Below are 25,798 nucleotides of genomic sequence, written 5' to 3' on the forward strand. Positions count from 1 at the left end.
AAATCCGCACTAAAAAAATGGAAAAAAGAAAATTTTCTCCTATCAAGAACTTTTTTCGTAAAATCTCGTCTACTAATACAAAACAATAAGTTTCTATTCCAACACAGAGCCAAAAGGAAAACATACAGGATGGGTAGGAGAAGTTGTGATGCTTGGCTCGATCCATGATCCGAAACCGAGGTATATAGGATAGAAAAGAATACACCAATCCTAAGGATCCATACATAGGATTAATTATGGACCCAGGAGAAAAATTGAGTTGTGTTTAGTCTTTTATTTTTGTATTTAAGATCTTGTATATCTAGATAAAAATATATCTATAAAAAATATAGACAATAGAATTGGCTCAATTCTTTTAGTAAAAGATTGGGCCGAGTTTAATTGCAATTCAACAAACCGATAGTAATTACTGGATTACAAAGTATCCATTGCTTCGAATTCAAACTTGATTTATCAAGCTGGTTTATCTAATTTATCCACTGCGTCGAATTCAAATTTGATCGCCTTCCATACTTCACAAGCAGTAGCTAGTTCAGGACTCTATTTGCTAGCCTCGCGGATAATTTCATTACCTTTGCAGGCAAGGTCACGTCCTTCATTACGAGCTTGTACACATGCTTCTAAAGCTACTCGATTAGCTATGGCACCCGGTGCATTTCCCCAAAGGGTGTCCTAAAGTTCCTCCACCGAATTCTAGTACGAAATCATCTTCAAAGATCTCGGTCAAAGCAAGCATATGCCAAAAGTGAATAACCCCCGAAGCTACGGGCAGAACACTTGGCATAGAAACCCAATCTTGAGTGAAATAAATACCACGACTTCGAATCTTTTTCAATAAAATCATCACGTAGTAAATAAAAAAAGCCCAAAGTTATGTCCCTTTCTCCTTCAAGTTTACCTACTACTGTACCAGCGTGAATATGATCTCCACCAGACATATGTAAAACTTTAGCTAGAACACAAAAGTGCATACCATGATTCTTCTGTCTATCAATAACTACGTGTATTGTGCGATGGATGTGGAGAAGTAGATCATTATCTCGGTAATAATGAGCCAAGATAGTATTTGAAGTGAACCCACTTGTTAAGTAGTTGTGCATTATGATAGGAACTCCCAATTCTCTAGCACGCACAACCCTTTTGATCATTTCTTCACATGTACCTGCAGTAGCATTCAAGTAATGCCCTTTGATTTCACCTGTTTCAGCCTGTGATTTATAAATTGCTTCAACACAAAATAAGAAATGGTCTCTCCAGCGCATAAATGGTTGGGAGTTCACATTCTCATCATCTTTGGTAAAATCAATCCCCCCACGTAGACATTCATAAACTGCTCTACTGTAGTTCTTAGCGGATAACCCCAATTTAGGTTTAATAGTACAACTTAATACGGGGTGACCATAGTTGTTCAATTTATCTCTTTCAACCTAGATGCCATGAGGCAGGCCTTGGAAAGTTTTAATATAAGCAATAGAGATTTTTTAGATCCTTTAGACATAGAGCGCGTAGGGCTTTGAACCCAAAAACATTACCCATAATGGAAGTAAACAGGTTAGTAACAAAACCTTCTTCAAAAAGGTCTAAAGGGTAAGCTACATAACATATATATTGATCTTCTTCTCTAGGAACGGGCTCAATATGGTAGCATCGCCCTTTGTAACGATCAAGGCTGGTAAGTCCATCGGTCCACACGGTTGTCCATGTACCAAAAGAAGATTCAGCAGCTACTGTGGCCCTTGGTTCCTTAGGCGAAACTCCAGGTTGAGGAGTTACTTGGAAGGTTGCCAAGATATTAATATCTTTGACTTCATATTCAAGAGTATAAGAATTCAATTTATACTCTTTAACACCAACTTTTAATCCAACACTTGTTTTAGTCTCTGTTTGTGGTGACATAAGTCCCTCCCTACAACTCATGAATTAAGAATTCTCGCAACAACAAGGTCTACTCGATATAAATGAGGAGTTAATGTAACATTTTCAAAGAAATCTTTCAAAAAATTATCAACGAATCCAAAAGGTTCCTTATTAGACCATGGTATTTGATTCGCCAAATACATCATTATTCTATATTCTTTCATATGTATGGCGTAACCCGATCCTTGTTTTTCAAGTTTATAATTCCTTACTTTTTTTGAATCAAAATTCTAAATGCAAATGAAACAAATGAAATAGAAATAGATAAATAATATAAATATAATATAAATATAATATTCTAATATATTATAAATAAAATATATAAATAAATTAATAAAATAAATAAATAAATTCTAATATTAATATATATTAGAATATATATAATAGAATTGATAAATATATAATAGAATTAATATTCTAACATCTAATATAAATTATATATTATATATTATAAGTTCAATAATAAGAAATAAGAAATTCACCCTTGACAGTAATATATGTTGTATATGTAAATCCTAGATGTGAAAACAGGCGTAATTCGGCACTGAATGAAAAAAAAAGGAATATAGATGGAAAAAGGGGGGAGAGGTTGGACGTAAAGTAAAAAAAATTGATATGCTAAAATAAAATACGAAATGAAATTGAAACAAGGCTAAAGAGATCGAAATAAGGAATCATAAATAGAGTTCGGGTTCGAATTCCATAGATAATATGGATGGTGTTGCCTATAATGATGGACAAAAGAAAGACTCACCCGAAGTTTTTGTTTATCCACTTCCTATTTTGAAAATAGGTTAGTTGAACTTAAAAATTCCATCATTGAATAAGGAAACAATCCAATTGCATGCACTTGAGTTGGATGGGACCAATGAAATCGAGCGCTAAACCCCATTTCTTATTGAATTAACCGATCAACCTCCCGTGGAAGATTTATTTTGTATTACATAATATTGGAAAAAAAATGACATATTTCACTTTATTATGAAAATAAATCCTACTACTTTACTCTTATTACAAGTGAATTTCTAAAAATTCTTTTCGATTTCTAGAAATTCTAGAAATCACTTTATTTTTTGGTGTCAAAATCAAAACAAAATAGGATATGTGGTATAAAAATGGGGAATCTATTCTCTTCTTTTTCCAAAAAGAATGCTCTTGGAGATTGTGTACTGCTTACTCTTAAACTCTTTGTTTACACCGTAAAAATTTTCTCTGTTTCTCTCTTCATTTTCGGATTCCTATCTAATGATCAGGGATGTAATCCTGGACACGAAGAATAAAAAAGGGAGAGTTCCTTGCTTCATTTTTAGAAATGGTATTAGGATTTGATCTATTCCACTACCAAAAACCAAAACGAAAAGAGAGGGATTCGAACCCTCAGTACGAATAACTTGCACAATGGATTAGCAATCCGATGCTTTAGTCCACTCAGCCATCTCTCCTAATTGAGAAAAGATAATTACTATGTTACAGCACGTAAAAAGAAAGGCTTGAAAAAAGCCTTTTTTTACTTTGTTATATAGATTATGTTATATAGATTATTATTTATCTATATAGAGTATTATTAATTATATAGAGTATTATTAATCCATAGATATATAGATTCTAAATTTTATTATTATATAGATATAGATTGATTATATAGATATATCCAACTTTTCTATAGAGATATAGAAATTTTATCAGTAATTCCATTTTATTTATATTATATTCTATATCATTTATATTTTTAAATAAAACAAGGGCTCTAAAGAAATATCTCAAATAACAAAAAAAAAAGAATATCATTTTGATTTTGCTCAAGAGGGACTTTTTAATTTCCAATTTCCACGGACCGGCCTAGTCAGTACCCAGCCGGGCTCATTTTTTTATTTTCAACTCAAATAACTCATTGTTTCTATGATTCTATGATCTGGCTTGTTGTAACAAAAAAAATCTTGTTATTGCATTGAATCAACAATCGAAGCGTATGTCTTATTTCCGCTCCTATGATACGTAATCAAAATATTATTTCTATTCTTTTCTTTCTTCCTATTTCTTTTTATTTCTATTTATTTTATATTTTACAAGAATAACTAGAATAAATAATAATAAAAAAACTATGGATTCTTGCACAATCCATTTTTACGTTATTTATGTTATGACTAAGTCCTTTTGTCGAATCCTATCTATCAAAACTCCTATAACACAAGTCTTCTGACAAAAGGTGGCAAGGCCCTAATTTTCAGGATTTTTTAGGCTCCTATCTTGTAATCTTATCTTGATTACGCCCAATTCCCCTGTTTGACAAAGGGTCCCTTTATATACAATAAATACAATAATCGCATTGTAGCGGGTATAGTTTAGTGGCAAAAGTGTGATTCGTTCTATTAATCCCCCTAAGAGTTAAGGGGTCCCTCGGTTTGATTCATATTCCGAGCAAAAACTTTATTTCTTAAAAGGATTTAATCATTTACCTCTCAACGAAAGATTTGAGGAAGAATATACATTCTCGTGATTTAGATCCAAGGGCCAATTAAATTATATATAATTTTTTAATTATATTCTAACTAAAAATTGAAAAATTAGATTATGAAATTACGAAACATCACTACAACAAAACAGGTTTTTAGCGGCGTTTATAGCGACGCTTGAACAAAAAAGGCCGCAAAAGTTGTACATTAGTGGTGCTACTATGAAAACGCCGCAAAAGGTCGAGCATTAGCGGCGCTTTTTGAAAAACGCCGCTATAGATCAAACATTAACGGTGCTTTTTGAAAAACGATGCTATAGATCAAGCATTAGCGGCGCTTTTCAAAAAACACCGTTATAGATAGAGCATTAGCGGCGCTTTTCAGAAAACAACGCAAAAAAGTTTAGCAAAACACATCGTTTGTTGTTGAGCTTTAGTGGCATTAGCGGTGCTTTTTAAAAAACGCTGCAATAGATCGAGCATTAGAGGCGCCATTTGAAAAACGCCACTATAGATCGAGCATTAGCGGCTCTTTTCGGAAAATGCCGCAAAAAAAGTTGAGCAAAACGACGCCGTTTGTTGTTGAGCTTTAATGCATTAGCGGCGCTTTTTAAAAAACGCCACAATAAATCGAGAATTAGCGGCGGTTGTCGAAAAACACCGCTATAGATTGAGCATTAGCTGCGCTTTTTTGGAAACGCCGCAAAAAAGTTGAGCAAAACGACGTCGTTTGTTTTTTTTTGCTTTAGTTGCATTAGCGATGCTTTTTTAAAAAACACCGTAATAGATTGAGAATTAGCTGCGCTTGTTGAAAAACGCCGCTATAGGTCGAGCATTAGCGGCGCTTATAGCAAAACACCGTAAAAAGTTGAGAAAACAACGCCGTTTGGTGTTGAGCTTTAGTGGCATTAGCGGCATTTTTATCAAAAACATCGAAAAAATTTATTTTATTTTAGGGTTTTGGGTTTAGTATTTAAGGTTTAATGTCTATGGTTTAGGGTTTTAGGGTTTATGATATATTTTTATTATTTTGGGATTAGAGTTTTGAGTTTAGGTTTTATGGTTTAGAGTTTGTAGTTTGGGTTTATTATTTTATAGTTAGGGTCTTAGTACTGTTCATGGTTTTAAGGGTTAGGCTATTAAGGTTAAAGGGTTTGATAAAATGACAAAAAATCAATTTATTTTAGGATTTAGGTAAGCAATAAGATTATTTTTTAATTACTTTTGTCCTTTCTAATATATTTAGGGTTTAGGGTGTAGGTTTATAGTTTAGGGTTTAAGGTTTAGGATTTATGATTTAGGATTAAGAGTTTAGTGTTTATGGTTTAGGGTGTAGGTTTATGGGTTAGAGCTTAGGGTTTTATGGTTTAGAGTTTAAAGTTTTTGGGTTAGGGGCTAGGATTTAGGGTTTTAGGGGCTTAGGGCTTAGTGTTTATTGTTTGAAAAATACAAGCTTAATTTAAAGGGATTTAAAAATAATTAAACCTTTCAAATTTTGAAACAAAGAAGAAAATTGGATTGAATCTAACTATAAATATTTATTAGTATCAAAGGCATTAGCGGCGTTTATGAGAAAAATGCCGCAAAAGGTAAGCAATAGTGGCGTTTTTGATAAAAAACGTTGCAAAAAATCATTTTACTTTAAACAAAACGGTGTCTTTTTTAGTGGCGTTTTTAGTGGCATTAGCGACGCTAGGTGAAAAATGCCGCAAAAGGTCGAGCATTAGAGGCGCTAGGAGAAAAACGCCGTAAAAGTTCATTTTGTTTTAAACGAAACAACGTCATTTTACTCTCCTCAATTTTATCCCAACGCATATACCCGAAATACCTTATTTTTCCCCCTAAAAATTTTCTCCAAATCAAAATCCCAACCCATCTGTTGCATCGCCCTCCTCGACCTAACCATCTGCTGTATCACCGTCGACTGTCCCTTCTGGTGCGTTGCCGTCGTACTCCTCTACTACAACCAATCGGTAAGTTTTTTCCGTTATACTTGTTTGCAATCTATATTTGATCCCCTTCCTTGATCTCCATAATTTTGCTTCTCATTTGATTTTTGTGTATACACAATTAAGCCTCAAAACCATGTTGCTGACTGAATCATTGTAATTATTAGGTAATGCTATCATGCTATATTTCTATGAACTGAACTCTCAATGCTTTTTGCCATTTTCCATTTCATTGCTTATTTCGGTAATGATTAATTGCTTTGGGAAAAAAATGGATTTATAAAAATGGATTTATAAACATATAAATTCAACATTTGACCATTTTATAAAAAATGGATTGATTATTTTTGCTTCTGTTATTTAAATATGGCTATTCTCGTTTCGTGTATTGATATAGGGTTTTGTTTGTTCTTCATTTCCTGGTTTTCATCTGTACAGTTAATGGATCTTTCTTCTTTGGTTGTTGTTGATCTAGGCAGACTGCAGACATGGGTTTTTGTTCTTTTGACGTTTTATGTTTCCTTCTCTTTTCGTGTTTTTCTCTTTTGCTCTTAATCTGGGCATATTAATAGATGCCTTTGAAGCTGAGTTTGATCTTTGAAATGGAATTGGGTTTTAGTTCGACTGATCTGGGCTTTCCCTTCTTTGTTTATACTTTTTTTTGTTTTAATTTCTTTTTATTATTTTCTTACAACGAAAGTTGCTGTTGAAATTCTTTAGTTTATAAAATCTTAACAATCAATTAAAAACAATAGAAAATTTGTTTTGAAACGATTTGCTAAATTTACAAAATTTTGATATAAAATTTAATATGTCAGGATTTGTAATGTAGAGCACTTATTTGAATCCATTGATATGTTAAAATATGAGTATTGTGATTTTAATCTTCAAAATTAATATATCACTTTTTAAAAAAATATGACTCTTTTTTCCATGCGAAAATTCGATAATGATGACAATGAAATGGGTCGGATTTTTGCTTGCCTAACTTCGATCTAAAGCTCTATCACCTTCACTTGATCCCAACGTGACTTAATAAAATATAACCTACCTCGAATTTGATCCTAATCCTAACCTCCAAAAATTGATAGAAAAATCTACTTAAATTTTATTTCACTCTTAAATTTCATTGTTGATTGTTAAAAGCAATTCACTGACATGGATTTGTTTAGTAAATAGATCTTGCAGCATACACTTATCAAATAGATTCGATAACAAATTTTCCTCTACTTGCAAACATATTTATAGTATACATTTATTATTTAATATGCTTAATAAATCAATTTTTTTACTTAAAATACCTTAGTTACTTGGAAATAATGTGGATATTAGGTGGAAAAATAATACCTAACCCAAGGTTTAAGGGTTGAGCGATCATTTTGAAAAGTTCTTTTCATTGTAATGACTAAATTAATAAAAAAAGTTACAAGTGATGAAAATAGAAATAATCCTATTTTAACGTGATGTTGGATATAATTTACTCAAAAACCAAATAACACAATAACATTGTTAAATTAAAAATATAATAACAAACATTTAATTAAAAACCTTATAGTTTTTTACTTTTTTTTGTTTAATTTTTTACTTTTAGTTATTTTCAAATATTTTTAATTCTCACAATTACTATTCTTTTTTTATAATAATAATGTTTGATTTTTTTAATTGAGAGAATTTTAAAAAAAGGTCTGCTACCCTAGCACGTCTCTGTCTGCCTCTCTGGCAAGTTTTTTTTCTTCTGGTTTTTCTTGTTTTTCTTTTGGCGGCGCTCATCTCTTTTACTTTTGAAAGTGAATTCTTTTACGGAGGCTTCAAGTTCTTCATCCATGGAATCAAAATTTGTGGGATTATCTCTTGATGAAGAAGAAGAAGACATACTGCAAGCACAAGGTGACCCAGATTTAATTAATAATGAAGAATCTCTTAGTTTGGTTGGTTGTTTTCTTACAGCCAGTATCATCCATTACCCTGCAATGAAAAGCACTTTGGCTAACCTTTGGCATCCAGTCAAGGGTGTTCAAATTAGGGATCTGGGTGAAAAAAGGTACTTGTTTAAGTTTTATCATGTTATAGACATGGAAAGAGTTATTAAGGGGTCTCCATGGACATTCAATAACCATCTACTCATCTTACATAAGATGCAAAGAGGGGAAGACCCACTAAAAGTTCCTCTAATCTTATCACCGTTTTGGGTCCAAATACATGATGTACCCATTGGGTTTTATTCTGATAAATTAGCGATGCAGTTAGGGAATTTTATTGGAATTTTTCAAGAATATGATGGATCCAATTTGGGGAAAGAAAATATGAACTTCATGAGGATAAGAGTTCAAGTTGACGTTCGGCGCCCTCTCAAAAGGAAAAAGCAGGTTATGTTTAATAACAAGTGCTCTTATGTTAGATTTAAGTATGAAAGATTGACTCTTTTTTGTTTCTACTGTGGCCGTCTTGGGCATAACGATTCCTTTTGTGAGGCAAAAATGGAGGCAGGGGTTGAAGTCAATGTGATGGGATGGGATTTATCTCTGCGTGCACAATCAAGAAGAGCTCAAGCAATGAGGAGTGTATGGTTACGGGAGGAAGGAGGTTCTGGGGGAGGAATGAATGAAGAAAATGGAAGGGGAAACGTAGGAAATTTTAGGGGAAGTGTTGATCCTATTCTAGGATTAAATCTGGAAGGTATTGGGTTTTCCTCACAAGTGGAAAGGGTTAGACCTTTTAATGATCAGAATCAAATGGCTATAGAACAGGGTTTGGAAAATGAGATGATTATAGGAGAAGAAGGTAAAAAGAGAGGGAGAAAAGATATTGAGGATAGTAGGGAGATGGAAGGGAGAGATAGGAAAGTTCAGGGATTCAATCATTTATTATCGGCGGCTGCCAAGAGGTAAGCCGACCGCTCGCAATGAAAATTCTAAGTTGGAATGTCTGAGGTTTGGGGAATCCTCGGGCAGTTCATCAACTTCGGCACTCGCTGAAGAAACACTATCCCTAAATGGTCTTCTTAATGGAGACAAAAATAAACAAAAAAAGAATGGAAAAAATTCGAAGAAGTTGTGGATTTTACTTTGGAATTGATGTGGATTCAATTGGATCTAGAGGAGGACTTTGCTTAGCATGGAGAGGGAACGCTAATATTTCACTTCAAAGTTTTTCAAATAGACATATTGATGTGATCATTGAGGAAGAAGGAGAGGGAGTCATATGGAGATTTACAGGTTTTTATGGTTCCCCTTATTCATATGATAGGGAGGAATCATGGAATCTGTTGCGACAATTAAAAAACCAGGGTGATGACCCATGGCTGGTTTGTGGGGATTTCAATGAAATCTTATATAACTTTGAGAAGAAAGGAGGCTTACTTAGAGAAGAAAGAAGAATGGAAACATTTCGGAAGGCCTTAGAAGATTGCAGGTTAGTTGATTTGGGGTTTTCAGGTAGGAGATTTACGTGGGAGAGGGGAAATCTACCAGAAACTAATATCCAAGAAAGATTAGACAGAGGTGTGGCAACAGAATGGTGGAGTGATTTGTTTCCAAATTTTCTCATTCAACACCTCCCACATTCATTCTCAGACCATTGTCTACTTCTCATTGATACGGATCACAAAGTTAGAAGGATAGTAGATCAGAGGTTCAGGTTTGAAGCATGGTGGATTTTGGAAGAGACATTCTTGGATGTAACTACAAGTATTTGGGAAAATTCTACAGGAGACCTTATGCAGAAGCTGGAAAATTTAAAACGGGGTTTACAAAGGTGGAGTGTTCAGTTACAACAGAATAAAAGAATGACAAATGAGGTATTATTGTCAAAATTAGAAACGTTACTTAATGCGGACCGTAGTGAGGAGAACTTGGCTGAGATAATTGACACAAAAATCCATCTGAACCTAGAGATTGAGAAGGATGAAAGTTATTGGGAGCAGAGGGCCAGAATTAATTGGTTGAAAATGAGAGACAGAAATACAAGTTTCTTTCATAAACAAGCATCGCTTCGGAGGAAGCAAAACAAAATCCAAAAATTGTAGGGTGAAGACGGTAGGACAACCGAAGATTGAAAGGATATGGAGGAAATTGTCAGATCATACTTTTTACAATTATTTTCTACAGGAGGGCAACACAACTTTGAGAACATCTTGACAAGTATTAAAAAGTGCATCTCTGAGGAAGATAATGTCAAACTGAATGCAAGGTTCACAAAGGAGGAAATTCGGGAAGCTCTTCTCGGAATGGGTCCTACAAAAGCTCCGGGAGAGGATGGTTTTCCAGCCTTATTCTTTCAAAAGTGTTGGTCAATTGTTGGAGATGACATCTCCAGTTTTTGTCTCCAAAGATTAAACGAAGGTATGAAGTTCCACTCAATTAATAAAACAAATATTGTGCTCATCCCAAAAATCCAGAATCCCTCGAGTGTCACCCATTTTAGGCCTATTAGTTTATGTAATGTGATTTACAAATTGATTGCTAAAGCTATTGCGAATAGGCTAAAGGGTATAATTCATAAATGTATTGATCTAGCACAGAGTGCTTTTGTCCCAGGAAGGCTGATTTCTGATAATGTGTTACTTGCTTATGAAATTCTTCACACGTTGAAACGAAAGAGATTGGGGAAAAAAGGTTTCATGGCTGTAAGACTGGACATGAGTAAGGCATTCGATAGGGTCGAAGGGGGTTTGTTAGAGGAGTAATGGGAAAAATGGGTTTTGAACCAGGATGGATTAATCTAGTTCTGAATTGTGTCTCATCAGTCTCTTACTCTGTTTGTTTCAATGAAAATATGGGTAAAACGTTTCTTCCATCGAGAGGTCTTAGACAAGGGGACCCCCTAAGTCCATTTTTATTCCTTATTTGTGGTGAAGGTCTTTCAAGTATTATGAGGTTAGCACAAGAGGAAAATGTTTTGAAAGGTGTTAAAGCAAGTCGAAGAGGGCCGGCTATCTCCCATTTATTATTTGCAGATGATTGTATTTTGTTTGTTGAAGCTACGGATAGGGGAGCACATTCTTTAAAGCAGATACTGCAAGATTACGAGATAAGTTCTGGGCAACGTGTGAATTTTGAAAAATCATCGGTTTTCTTCAGTTCTAATACAAAAGAAAGTGAAAGGCGTGTTGTTTCACAGATCCTTGGAGTTAGAAGAGCTAATGATTTTGAGCAATATCTGGGTCTTCCTAGTATGGTAGGGAAAAGAAAGAGATTTTCTTTTCAAAATTTGAAAGATAGACTCAAGCAAAAAATCGACAGTTGGAGTATTAGATATCTCTCACAAGGAGGAAAGGAAGTGTTTATCAAGGCAGTTTTGCAAGCTATCCCTACATACTCGATGGCTTGTTTCCTACTCCCTAAGACGCTCTGTTCAGATTTGGATAGAATTATAGCCAATTTCTGGTGGCAAAAAAGATCTAATAAAAGAGGCATTCACTGGTGTGCTTGGAAGGACATATGTCTATTAAAAGAAGATGGTGGTCTTGGTTATCGTGATTTTGCTAAGTTTAACGTTGCATTATTAGCAAAGCAGGGATGGCGTCTTATTAATTATCGGAATTCATTATTGGCTCGTGTTTTAAAAGCAAAGTATTTTCCCAATTCAGATTTCTTTAAAGCTCAGTTGGGAAATGTACCTTCTTTTACCTGGAAAAGCATATGGGCTGCGAGAGGACTTCTCGATAAGGGACGCTGCTAGAGGGTGGGGAGAGGTGATCAAATTTCCATATGGGGAGATTCATGGATACCGGGGATTCCAGCTGACAGAATTACGATTCAAGCAAACAATGTAAAAGTTGAATTAGTCTCAGATTTAATTGAGCCAATTAGCAGGAGCTGGAAAACAGAGCTGATAAGAAATACCTTTCAACCAGTTGTTGCTGAACAAATATTAAAAATCCCTCTTGCGGAGACAGATCAAGAAGACCTTCAAGTATGGAGAGGAGAACCGACAGGGGAGTTCTCGGTGAGGAGTGCCTATAAACTATTACATGGTACTAATCTGGATCCTACGATTTATCATTACAGACCGAGACAAAAACTTTCTACAACAAATTATGGAAGTTACATATCCCTACAAAAATTAAGATGACTATTTGGAGGATTTCTTGGGATTATATCCCTTCCTTTGTCAACCTCAAAATAAGGAAGGTAGTCCTTAACACCCTTTGCCCCCGATGCGGTTGCTTTGAGGAAAATAGCTGGCATATTTTCATCGAATGTCCTAGATCAATGGAAGTTTGGGATTAGTTAAATTTATCGTGGGTGCTGCATCAGAATATAAATAACATATGGGGATGGCTTACCTGGGTTTTTGATCGAGGTACCGAAGAACAGCTTCATCTCTTCTGCTGTTGCCTTTGGTTCATTTGGTTTAGCAGAAATCATCTCATTTACGAAAAAAAGACTCACGTCAGGATCAGAAATAGCGAAGAAAATCAGTGCCTATACTACAGAACTTGCAATATCAAAAGTAAGAACTCCTGCTCTTCATTCATCTGGAAATCTCCAACAGTTATACAAAAGGGGATGGACCTCCATTCATTTTGACGTAGCCTATGACCGCTTGGGATTCAGATCAGCCTCTGGTATAATAGCACGGAATGAAAACAGAGAGATCCTTGCATCACAGGCAGTCACCCACTCAAATATTGCAGATCCATTCACAGCAGAGGCATATGCGGGATTACAAGCAATAAAATTAGGGATTAGACTGGGAGTCAACAAATTATCAGTTTTCGGAGACTCCAAAACTTTTATCAAGAAATGCCAAAGCTTATTCACGGATAAATCAGTCATTGGAGAAATTATCACAGACATCCAAAGCCTAAAAAAGGGGTTCCAGGAGATCGAGTTCATATTTGTCCCCAAAGAACAGAATTTTTATGCCCATACTATAGCCAAGGAGTTTCTTAGAAGTGGAGAAAGTTTTTACCTGGAGAAGGAGATCCCAGAAGCAGTCCGGAGAACGGTAGAAAATCGTTGGCCATATCCTCTAGATTGAAGAAAGGGGAAAAGCTTTTTCATTAAAGGATAGTAGAGACAAAGCAATAAATGGGTAACCTGCTATCTTAATGACTGGACGGTGGATTTGAAAAGATTACAATTAATGGTGTCCAGCTATCATGATTTGACTGGTATAGGATTAGATTTTTTTTTCAAATTTTGTTTATTTTGGACTATGACGGGCTAGTTTAAGCCCGAATTGTTTTCTTTCATTAGGTTTTTGTAATGGCTTTAGCCCAACTCTCTTTTTTTTTACATATTATATAAACCCAGTCAGATTTATTCAAAAAAAAATAATGTTTGATTTTAATATTTAATATTTTTAAATGTTTTTAAAACTTATAAAATATATATCATAACTTACATAACTTACATAACTTGCATAATTTACATAACTTAAATATATATCATATCAAAACTTACATAACTTACATAATTTACATAACTTTAAAGAATTAAAAAAATTTGGATCTTAACTTAATAACTTATATATATCATATCTTAACTTGCATAACTCACATAACATACATAACTTACATAACTTACATAACTTAATAACTTATATATATCCTATCATAACTTACATAACTCACATAATACATAAATATATATCATATCATAACTTACATAACTTAATTATACTTATAAATAAACAACTTATCCGTGTAATTTATTGTCAACTTTAGACTTCAAGAACTACGAAATGGATAAGACTTGGATGAATTTGTCAAGGGTATGAAACGACTATCGAAATGGAGTACAAACTTTTCTAAATTTTGCGTTTCAAAATGCAAGACAAGAGAATATGATTCTTTGCCCGTGTAAGAAGTGTGGCAACATCAATTGGCATTTTCGTGAAGTTGTCTACGAACATCTAATTGTTGATGGGTTTATTCGAGGGTATAAAAAATGGATTTTCCATGGAGAGTGCGCACCTAGTAGAACCTCTTCAATGATTAATCCGACTTATCCTTATAGTGCTTACCATCAGTCTGTTAGAGAAGATGACATGGAAAGTATGTTGCGGGATGCATTTAATATCCGTAACACCCCTAGAGACTTGTTTGACATGGGCAATGGAAGTAGAGATGACATGGACGAAAGATCAGAAACTTTGCCTTTTCCAGAACAAAACTTAAATGAAAATATCCTTAGTACTAGTACACAATTTCAATGGGTTCGCCAGGATGTTGATGAAGCTATTTACGAATTATGAAGTAGTAAGATTTTACGAGTTTTTAATTATATGTAATATCATAATTTAAATCTTGTTCTTGTTAAATATTTCAACTATTTTATATGTACTATTATTGTTGTAATTAGTTACTAAAATTTCAATTGTTTTATGTGTATTGTAGATAAAATGCCTAGAAGAACATTGCGAGATCTAAGTATTGTTCAAAATACTCCGAATTCGAAAGAAACAAATAGTGAACAACAAACTACTATTGGATCTTCGAATGTTCTGAATACACCTGACGAACCTGCAGAAATTCAAAGTATTGTTAAATTTAATTTACATGCGTGTTGACTTTTATTATTGATTTTCTTTTTCAAATTCTTATTTTATAATATACCATTTTTCAGCTGAAAGTGGTGGGACACGCAGAAGTCGAGGACATACTCTACTTAAAGATTTATACGAGTTAAATCCTGTCGAGAGTGTCAAAGTATCTAGAAATAATCTTGGTCAGCCTGTTGAATCAGAAGCTCGACTTTTAGCAAGATATTTGGGCATTATAGCACGAAATGCCAATATGTTGCCTATCAAGTACGAGTCATGGCATCAAATGCCTGATAGTAACAAAAATGAAGCTTTCGATAATATTAAGGTAACAGAATGTGAATGTAATTTATAATACTTTGGTTTAAGTTCCATTTATATTTACTTTCTAAACTTGTGTTTTTTGTAGGAAAGGTTTACTTTAGAGGTTGCAGATAATTATGTCAAGAAGGCATTGGGAAAAAAAGGAGAGACCATAAAAGTACTTTAAAGAAAGAATATCTTAAGAAAAATATAAGCCTCAAAGAGAAATTGTGAAATGTCCCGTCGGGAATGCTGATGTACCAATGGGAAGATGCGGTTAGATTTTGGAATTCAAAGAAAGGAGAGGTATTATGTACTTCCAAACTCTTATATTTATTTCAGTTTATAGTATTTACTATATACGTAATAATAATTTCATAATGTAGGATCATGAACGGGTTGAAACAAGCAGCAGGCAAAAACAGAAATTTACTCACACAACTAAGTTGAAAAGTTTTGCTTGTTTAGCTGAGGCCGAGGTATTTTGAATTTATTAATTGTGTCAAATATTTATTACTTTCTATTAAATAATATTTTTACTACTATATTGTAGAAACTGTTGTTTGGTCAAAAAGTTGGACGCCTTCAGCTTTTTGACATTACACATAGGAAGAAAGATGGATCTCTTATGACTTCTAAAGTTGCAGAAATTATGTATGTTTACTTAATAAAATTTGAAATATTTGAAATATTTATAGTGTTTTAATTATAATGGTTTAATTCGTCTTTTGTAATTCAAATAATGTTAAGTTATGTTGCATTTGTTTTTATTATATATTGCGTTTCTAACTCTTTGATTGATTTATTAGGAGAAACTAAAGGAAAAAAAAGGCGGAGTATAAAACGATTGCTTTGAGTGATAGTTCTGTTAATGTTGACAACATTGATAACCGGATTATTACTGAAGTTTTGGGTCTTGAAAGGTATGGTCGGGTTCGATTTCAAGGATCTTTTGTTAACCCAACCCAATATTTTAGTTCCAGCTCGCAGCAATACATGCCTTCAGGGAGTTAGGGTCAAGCTGAAGTTCAGAGGTTAAGAGACCAGATGGCTCAGATGCAAGCGAGCACAGTTGAGCAAATTACTCAACTTAAAGTGGAGGCAGCAGCGAGGGAAGCAGAGCAAAGCAGAAAGTAGGACACACTCCAGCTACAGCTTCAGAATATGATGAAGATGCTTCAGCAGTCGCAAAATCCGCCATCTTAGACATTTGTTTTCTTATTGTAAGAATATTTTGAATTATTCTTCAGTTATCAATTTATATCATATATCTTTCGTTGAATTTGAAGTATCATTTAGGTTTGCTATTTTTGGTTGGATTTCATGCTACAAGAAGGGTTGTATATGGATGAAAATTGAATGTTACAAATTTTCCAAAGTTAGTGGTATTTTTTAATAAGAGCCGCTAAAGAACGGTACTTTTAGCAGAATTTTTGATAAAAGCGCCGCTAAAGATCATGTTTTTTAGCGGCGTTTGTGAAAAAAAGCGTCGTTAAAGGTGATGCTCTTTAGTGGCATTTGTGATAAAAGCGCCGCTAAAGGTCATGTTCTTTAGCGTCGTTTGTGGGTAAAACGTCGCTAAAAGCTTATTTTGCTGCAGTGCATAATTTTTTTTCAATTGGATCAATACTTCTAATTGAATAAGTATGAGGAAAAGATCCATGGATAAAGATAGAAAAGTGTATTTCTAACTGTAACTAAATCTTCAATTTTTTTGATGGGATAGATTGAAGCAAAATAGCTATTAAACGATAACTTTGGTTTACTAGAGACATTTACATATTGTTTTAGCTCGGCAGAAAAAAAATGCTTTTCCTAAGGATTTTCTCAAATAGAAATAGAGAACGAAGTAACTAGAAAATTTGTTCTATTCTAATCCCACTCTTCTAGAAGGATCATCTAGAAAACGAATTGTTTTGAATGCATTCAGAAAGAAAAGCTAACATAAATTTTATAGGCCAAATTCTTATTTCATTTCGTTCCTACCTTATCTTTATCTTATTTATATTCTATTTTATTTATTTATTTATTTATTTTTATCTATCTTCCATAAAGGAGCCGAATGAAACCGAAATTTCATGTTCAGTTTTAAATCAGAGATGCTCAAAATAATGAATCCATGTCGACTATAACCCCTAGCCTTCCAAGCTAACAATGCGGGTTTGATTCCCATTACCCGTTCGATATTCAAATTTTATCTATTTGAATATTTATTAATTCAATTCAATGATGCATTAGCATCATTGAATTGAATTAATAAATATGCAATTCCTAACAATACAATTTTTCACATGTTCTTTAGTTTTTCTAACCAAAAGAAAAGAAAAAACCGAACAAGAGAAAAAATGTCAAAAAAATCGTAATGAAAAGCGTCCATTGTCTAATGGATAGGACATAGGTCTTCTAAACCTTTGGTATATGTTCAAATCCTATTGGACGCAATTTAGAATCGATTTCTTTATATTATATTAAGTTAGAATTTTCTATTTATAATTGTTCCTGAAGTCGAAAACGTTCCATTTGGTCCTGAATAGTGTCTTTCAAAATCATTTCCTCTTCCTTAGTGAATGTCTTGGTAGAAGATATGATTTCTTGGAACTGAGGTTTATTCGTTTTTAAGGAAGTATGTAACTCAAAGAGAAATTTCCTTACTTGTCCAATTTCTAATGAATTAAGATAACCATTCGTTCCGGTATAAATAGTACTTATCTGTTCTGCCATCGTAAGAGAAGCTGATTGGGATTGTTTAAACAACTCACGTAATAATTGACCTCGTGCCAATTGATTCTGAGTAGATTTATTGAGATTAGAAGCAAATTGTGCAAAGGCTTCTAATTCGACGAATTGGGCCAATTCCAATTTTGATTTACTAGAGACTTGTTTCATAGCTTTAATTTGAGTTGCCAATCCTACTCTGGAGACAAAAATCCCCACATTAATAGCAAGTCTAATTCCAGCATTGAATAGATTAGTGGATAAGAATATTTGTCCATCTGTAGTGGAAATCACATTAGTAGGAATATACGTCGAAACGTCTCCCGACTGGGTCTCAACTATTGGTAAAGCATTCATAGTTCCTTCAAATAATTGAGAACTTGATTTAGCGGCTCCTTCTAAAAGGCACGAATGCAAATAAAAAACATCTCCTAGACAAACTTCACGACCTGGCGGTCTTCGTAATAGAAGAGACATTTGGCGATAAGCTTGTGCTTGCTTGGAAAGATCATCATAAATGATTAAGGTGTGTCGTTCACGATACATAAAATATTCAGCCAAAGCAGCTCCTGTATGAGGAGCGAGGTATTGTAATGTAGCTGGGGAATCCACCGTTTCGGCTACCACAATGGTGTACTCCATCACTCCCCTTTCTTGGAAAGTGGTCACTACTTGAGCCATAGAAGATGTTTTTTGACTAATAGATACATAAACACATATTACATTTTACCCTTGTTGATTATATATATTCAAAGTATTACGTGGAAAAAAACCGTGGAGCTAAACTAACTCACTCATAACACCTTTTAAAGGATTACATGGTACTATTGGATCAATTTTTTTAAAATTTCAAATCGCCTATGATAATTTAATTCATTTTAAATTTTTATTTTATATTAATTTTGGATTTAGGTTTCTTGGACTTTATTTTAACAAAACGACTTTTGTTTTGGGTTTTAAACTTTATCTCGTAACTTTTCAAAGAGATTTTTATAGTTGTTTCTAAAAATTTAATTTTAAGTAAATAAAATAATTAATAACTATTATATAGTATTTTGAAAAGTGTTAAAAGTAACATGTTTTAATCTCATTCTTAATGCGATTTTAGGTGATTATTCGATGTTAATGGGGAATTTTATACTCATAATCCTTTAAATTCATGTTTTGATGTTTAATAGAGTATTTGGGAGCAAAAATAAAAAAAATCGGAGCAAGCTACAAGAGCCACACGGGTTGACCCTTCCACACGCCATGTGGCAGGCCGTTTCAATTTTGCAATTTGGCACTGTAAACTACAGGAAAACGTATTTTTAGGTTTTTCAGACATTCTAAGACTTATATATGACAAAAATAAGAAGATAAGAGTGATTCGTCTTAGAATATTCAATAAAACAACTCGAAAAACACCATTGAAGTCAATTCTGAAGCATATTTTCATCAAGATTGAAGATTCCTAATTGATTTCTTAGGGAGTTATCATGAGTTTCTTTGTTTCTTGTGGTTATAATGTGTCTTGAATGTCTTTATTTTCAAGCATAAACTAATTTTCTAAATACCTAGGGAGATGAACCCTATGATGGATTTTGTCGTTTGATTTTTATTTTACGCAATAAATACTTAGATCTTGTTCTCAATTATATGTGCTTAATTCTTGGTTTGATATTTCTAGATGATTGATCCATGTTTAATGTGCTTAAATTAGAGGAGGAGTAAACCCTATTTAAAAGTAGATCTAGCGTAATTAACTGGAGTTGCATGCAATCCTAGAAATAGGACGATATAAATCTACTAGATTAGAGTCAATTTAATAGGGGAATTCGTAGTACGAGTTAATGTGATAATAGGGGTTTTAATTAGAAAGAAATTTCAATTAATCAACCTAGAGTTAGTTGCTCTTACTTTCGAAAGAGATATTGACATAATTTAGGGATTTCTACGAACCAAGATACTAAATAAATGGATTGTGTAATTTAGATTGATAATGACAGATGAAATCTAGGTGGATTCTTTCTAGGGTATTGTTTTGCTTCTTGGTTATTACTCGATTACTTTTGTGTTTTGTTCTTTTTCGTATTCGTAGTTAATTAATTTAGTTAATTTTAGTTTTAATCAATCACTCGAATTTATCGGTTAAATAATAGAAGAGAGCAATTAATAGTACTTTTAATCTTCATGGGAACGATATATTTACTCACCGTAGCTATACTATTAATTGATAGGTGCACTTGTCTTAGTCAAAATTTTAGTTAGTTCACAACGTATCAAGTTTTTGGCGTTGCCGGGGATTAAAATATTAGCAAAACTTTATTTCTATTAATTTATCTATTTTTTATTTTTATTTTAATATATATTTTTAATTTAATGCTTACATTCTATTTTTTTGTTTGTTTGATTCTAACAGGTTCTTTTGGTTTATGACTAGAGGAAACTCGTTGGAACCAGTGGCGAAACTAGGGGGCTGGCAGAGGCCTCGACCCCCATAAAATGAAAAATTTTCCATATGACGTCTCTAAAATTTTTAAAATTTTAAATTAGTAAAGGTAAAGTTGAACTTTAGCCCCCATAAAAATATAAAAATTTGATTTAATCCTTTAAAAATTATAAATATATATAGTCTATTAAAATGGTGGAATTGTATTTTTTCTATCGTAAAAATTACAATTTAATTTCAGTCCCTTAAAAAATTTTTCTAGTTTCACCCCTGGTTGGAACCGTTAGTTTTTGATAGTGAGATCGAGAAAACTGCTCGCAGAAATCAAAGAGAAGTTAGAGAAGTAAGGCAAAGTCAACAAATTTTAATAAACAATCAAGAGGAAGAGGTATTATTGCGGAGATGGAAAATAATCAAAATAACCATTAGCCTCATGCACCTCTTGCTCATCGTACTATGTATGATTATGCTAAGCCTACTTTGATTGGGGCTGAATTGAGTATCGTTATATAGAATGTTGCTACAAATAATTTAGAGATCAAGCCGAACACAATTCAAATAGTGCAGCAATATTTCAGTTTGATGGGTTGCAAGATAAAGATTCGAATGCTCATTTGGCTAATTTTCTAGAGATTTGTAACACATTTAAGATTAATGACGTTACTAATGATGCCATACGCTTACGGTTGTTCACATTCTCTTCGAGGAGCAAGCAAAATAGTGGTTGAATGTGCTTTCATGTGCTTCTATCACGACTTGGGATCAGATTATTGAGAAGTTTTTATTGAAATATTTTCCACCGGCTAAAATAGCTAAGCTGAGGAATGACATCTCTTCATTTGCCCAAATTAAGCTTGAGGCACTATATGATGCATAAGAGAGATTTAAGGATCTTTTGAGAAGGTGCCCTTATCATGGGTTACCTTTATGGTTATAAGTTCAAACCTTTTACAGTGGTTTGAATCCCTCGACTAGACAAATGATTGATGCAGCAGCTGGTAGAACATTAAATAAAAAAATATTTGAGGCAACCAAGAATTTATTGAAGAGATGGCACTGAATAATTATCAGTGGCAAGTAATGAGAACAAAATCGATCATGGTAGCCAATATTTTTAATATGGATACAGTTCTTATGTTGGCAAGTCAGGTTGAACCACTGAGTAAAAAGATTGATGGTTTGGGTTGCAATAAACATGAGAATTTGGTAATGCAATGCAATGCGATACGATAGGAGTGGGATGATTAATTTAGAATATTCACCCTTCAAGTTTAACATGGAGCATGAGCAAGTCAATTTTATGGGTAATAATTCTATACCTCAAAAATGACTCTTATAGCAATAGTTATAATCTAGGATGGAGGAATCATCCAAATTTTTCTTGGGGTGGTCAAGGAAATCAAAGGTCACAACCCCCTTTGGATTTTTAGCAACTTTATCAGTAAGAAAAGAAACCAAATCTTGAGGAAATGTTAGCTAAATTTATTTCAGTATTCGGAACTAGATTTTAGAACACCGAGACAGCTTTGAAAAATTAGCAAGTATCGATTCAAAGACTTGAAAATTAGATTGGACAACCTGCTAAACTGGTTTCGAAAAGACAATAATATAGTTTACCTAGTAACACTAAAACTAACCCAAAGGAGTAAGTCCATACAATCACTGTTTGAAGCGTGGAAGGGTTAGTCAAGCCTGAAAAGAAGCAGAATCTAGAATCTGTTGTGAAAAATAATTGGGTTAAGAAAAGTAATAAAGAGCATAAACTGGTGGTCAAAGAATACAAACCACGAATTCCATATCCAATAGTAGTGAATAAAGACTACATAAACGAACAATATGGTAAATTTCTTGAACTTTGAAAAAATTGTATATTAGCCCATTCGTAGATGCCAAAGTATACAAAATTTTTAAAGGAGATGTTAACAAATAAAAAGGTAGTTAAATGACTTGTCAATTGTGGAGCTCAATGGGGATTGCTCGGCCATTCTCCAAAATAAACTACCCTTCAAGCTTAAAAATCTAGGGAGTTTTACTATTCCATGTTTGATTGACAGGTTAAATGTAAAAAAAAAACATTGGCTGATTTGAGTGCTAGTATAAATTTAATACCTTATAAATTGTTCAAACAACTTGGTCTCAGGGAACCAAAGCCCACTAGGATGGGTATTTAATTAGCTGATAGATCAATTAAGTATCCTAGGGGTATTATTGAGGATGTACTTGTCAAAGTAAATAAATTTATATTCCCTGTTGATTTCGTTATATTGGACATGGATGAGGATATTGAGGTACCCATTATCTTAGGTCGACCCTTTTTAGCCATTGCTAGAACTGTTATTGATATGGGTAATGGTGAACTTGTGCTGAGGGTAGGTGATAAAGAGGTTACTCTTCAAGCACGTGAATTTGTGAGAGTTTTTAACGAGTGAAATGATACTCGTTTTTTTGGTAATGTTAGTAATCATGTGACTCAACATTCTTTACAGGAAATTACTCATGAATATGTGTTAGAATAGTATACGTTTCAAGGTGACAAAAATCAAGGGACAAGTGAAGAGAGATTGATATAGCTTGATGAATTAGATGAATGGCGAGCAAAGGTTGATGAGAAACCAAGAAAGTACAAAGAAGTAATGAAACAACGCCATGATGTGCATTTAAAGAGCACAAATCAATTCAAAGTTGGGGACAAAGTGCTGCTGGACAAGTGAGATCCACAAATGTTCCCTGCAGAGCTTAAGTCAAGAGGGTCGAACCCATTTGTGGTTCAAAACGTATTCCCATACGGAACCATTAAGGTAACACATCTTAAATACAACACATATAAGGTAAATGGTCATTGGCTCAAACTGTATTTTGGTGGTGATATTGATAACGAAAAAAAGGAGTTCCGACTCCAAGATCCATCTTAACCGTTAGCTTGAAAAAATAAGCGCTCCTCGAGAGGCAACCCGAGTGTGTTTTTTATTTTATTTTATTTCATTTTAATTATGTTACGTGCTTAGTACACTTATTTTTTATTATTACTTAAAAACTTCAGAAAAAAAAAAGAAAAAATTTGAAAAAATGGTCCAGATGGTCTGGGGTGATCCTCACAGGCTGCCACATAGCTGTGCATGATGCATGGGCGTGTCACAGGCCGTGTGAACACTAGAGCGAATTTTAACAGTTTTTAATAGACCATATGGCTTTAGAGAGATACATGGCCTACCCACACGATCGTGTGGCTCACATGGTCGCATCATATTTTAAAAAAAAAAACTATATGGTAATTTTGAATTAGGTTTGAAAAGCCTTTGGTTTGCACTCAATCCAATTTAATGTTTAAACAATTGTTTGAACTAAAGTTGGAATGGAAAGTTGGGATAGACAATATAAGAAAAAGACTAATTCAATGAGAGAATCAACACATGATATTTGTTAACGTATGTCGAATTCATTAATCTTACCTTTGCAGAGCTTCGCTCTGAGAATGATTTTCTTTAACAAATGATCTGAATCACTATTGGCTAAAACTCAATCTACCTTTACAACAATGAATAATTGCAACCCTAATATTGTACCCAATTGTTACAAGTACTACCCCAAAATATTATCACATACAATTACCAATCATGAAAACTCTCCAAGTAGTACTTAAAAAGAGTGTCAAACTAAATAGTAAAGAATACTCAATAAACCATTTGAAAAAGACACTCCAAAACTTGTATATTATAAGTCAACAAGCTACTTATTTCTAGGTTGTTTCAAGAGTCTTTCCGACGACATTTTGATATATTGGAAAATTTGTATTTTATGGGAACTTTGAGGCATATTCTCAATAGGTAACGGTGGAGAGTTGAATCATAAAATTTTGGTTTCATATTCTACTCTATGAGACCTTTATAATGGTATTTCATATGCTCAAAATGGTTGAGTGATGAATGAGAAATTGATGGTCAAAGTAAACTACTTGGAAATATTTGTTGAGGAAAAATAAAAGCTTAGATCCCACATTGGTTAAATACCAAGTCTGAGATGTGTATATGTATGGGAACCCTCTTGAAGGGTGATTGAATGACTAATTTGTTTTGGGATTTATTCCCGCCGTTTAACAAAATTTATTCGATTTTATTTTGTTTTCAAATTATAATTAAATTAAATAAAATCTATTTCGGGATTTATTCTAGCCGTTTAACAAGATTTTATTCGATATTGTTTTGTTTCCAAAGAAATACTTAATCAAATAATTCTGTTTCGGGATTTATTCCCGTCATTTAATAGATTTTATTTTGATTTAATTATATAATTTAGTTTCGGGATTTAGTCCTGTCATTTAACAAAATTTATTTTGATTTTGTTTCGTAATTTTAATTCTGACGTTTAACAAATCAAAGGGAAATTTTCTGTTTATGGTGGCCTTAATTATGGCTTTAAATTGTGAATTAAAAATAAATTTATCAATGGTCAATTAAAAAGACAATATGAGAATGCATGTCTAGGATGGGTTATTTGAAAGACTTGGTATTTAAGCATGTCGAGTGCACCACCTCTCTTTTAGGGTTACCTACCTGGTACATTATTTTATTGTATTTTTTATTAGACCGTACAAACTTTTGTTTCAGGTTTTATAAGATTCCTATCGCCTAAAAAAAGTTGATAAGTTTTCTAATTCTGGTTTTGTTTCTTAACAGAAAAAAATAGAGACTCCCACCAATTCAATCAATTCATAATCTGAAGCTTTGGTTCAAACGCAATCTTCGATCCAAAACTCAGTATTGCCGGTGGCGGATGTTGTAAGCCACAACAAAAAACCTACAAAATTCTCGGGACAGAATTTCAATACTTGGCAACAGAAAATGTTATTTTATTTGACCATGTTGAACTTGAACTTGGCCAAATTTTTGAAAGATGACCCTCCTATTGTTAAAGAGAGTGAGGTAGATGAAGTTACCGCTTTCACTGCTGTTGAAGCTTGGAAACATTCTGATTTCCTATGCCGAAACTACATCCTAAATGGGTTGTCAGATGCACTTTACAAAGTGTATAGTGTTAAGAAAACAACTAAGGAATTATGGACATCATTGGATCATAAATACAAAGCTGAAGATGTTGGAACCAAAAAAATTTTAGTTGCTAAATTCTTGAATTTTGTAATGATTGATTCTAAATTAGTTGTGAATCAAGTGCAGGAACTTCAATTGATCATTCACGGAATTCTTGCTGAAGAGATGATGATAAGTGAATCCTTCCAAGTGGCAGCCATTATTGAGAAGCTGCCTCTTGCTTGGAATGACTTCAAGAATTACCTAGAGCACAAAAGAAAGGAGATGTCAGTGGAAGACCTAATTGTCAAACTTCGGATAGAAGAAGACAATAGAGCTACAGAAAAAAAGGCTCAACAAAGCAACAAATAACAATGGTGCTAGGGCAAACATCGTAAAAGTAAAGAAAGACTTCAAAAGGGGAAAACAACCTCAAAAGGGGTCTAAACTGGGACCAAAAAGTGGTGTTTCCAAGAAGCAAAAATTTCAAGGAAAATACTTCAATTGCAATAAGATG

General features: G+C 33.4%; 1 protein-coding gene, 1 long non-coding RNA gene, 1 other non-coding gene and 2 pseudogenes across 3 annotated transcripts; 1 reads left to right on the top strand and 4 right to left on the bottom strand.

Annotated features, from left to right (window-relative positions):
• Positions 1–360: 360 nt before the first annotated feature.
• LOC128040564 (ribulose bisphosphate carboxylase large chain-like) lies at positions 361–2,139 on the bottom strand (annotated as a pseudogene).
• Positions 2,140–9,349: 7,210 nt separating this feature from the next.
• LOC128040446 (uncharacterized) lies at positions 9,350–11,767 on the top strand. Its single transcript, XM_052629195.1, has 5 exons — positions 9,350–10,283; positions 10,425–10,658; positions 10,854–10,985; positions 11,174–11,493; positions 11,693–11,767. Exons 1-5 carry the CDS (start codon positions 9,350–9,352, stop codon positions 11,765–11,767), a joined length of 1,695 nt encoding a protein of 564 aa, XP_052485155.1.
• Positions 11,768–11,795: 28 nt separating this feature from the next.
• LOC105766720 (uncharacterized) lies at positions 11,796–13,201 on the bottom strand. The gene is made up of 3 exons (XR_001125377.2): positions 12,605–13,201; positions 12,162–12,522; positions 11,796–12,058 (listed from the first exon to the last, which is right to left on the bottom strand). It is a non-coding gene; the product is annotated as an uncharacterized LOC105766720 (long non-coding RNA).
• Positions 13,202–17,590: 4,389 nt separating this feature from the next.
• On the bottom strand, positions 17,591–24,816 carry LOC128040447 (ATP synthase subunit alpha, chloroplastic-like; annotated as a pseudogene).
• On the bottom strand, positions 21,072–21,178 carry LOC128040717 (small nucleolar RNA R71). The gene has a single exon (XR_008195523.1). It is a non-coding gene; the product is annotated as a small nucleolar RNA R71 (small nucleolar RNA).
• Positions 24,817–25,798: the final 982 nt, after the last annotated feature.

The sequence above is a fragment of the Gossypium raimondii genome, chromosome 4, assembly GCF_025698545.1.
Source record: "Gossypium raimondii isolate GPD5lz chromosome 4, ASM2569854v1, whole genome shotgun sequence".
NCBI lineage: Eukaryota > Viridiplantae > Streptophyta > Magnoliopsida > Malvales > Malvaceae > Gossypium > Gossypium raimondii.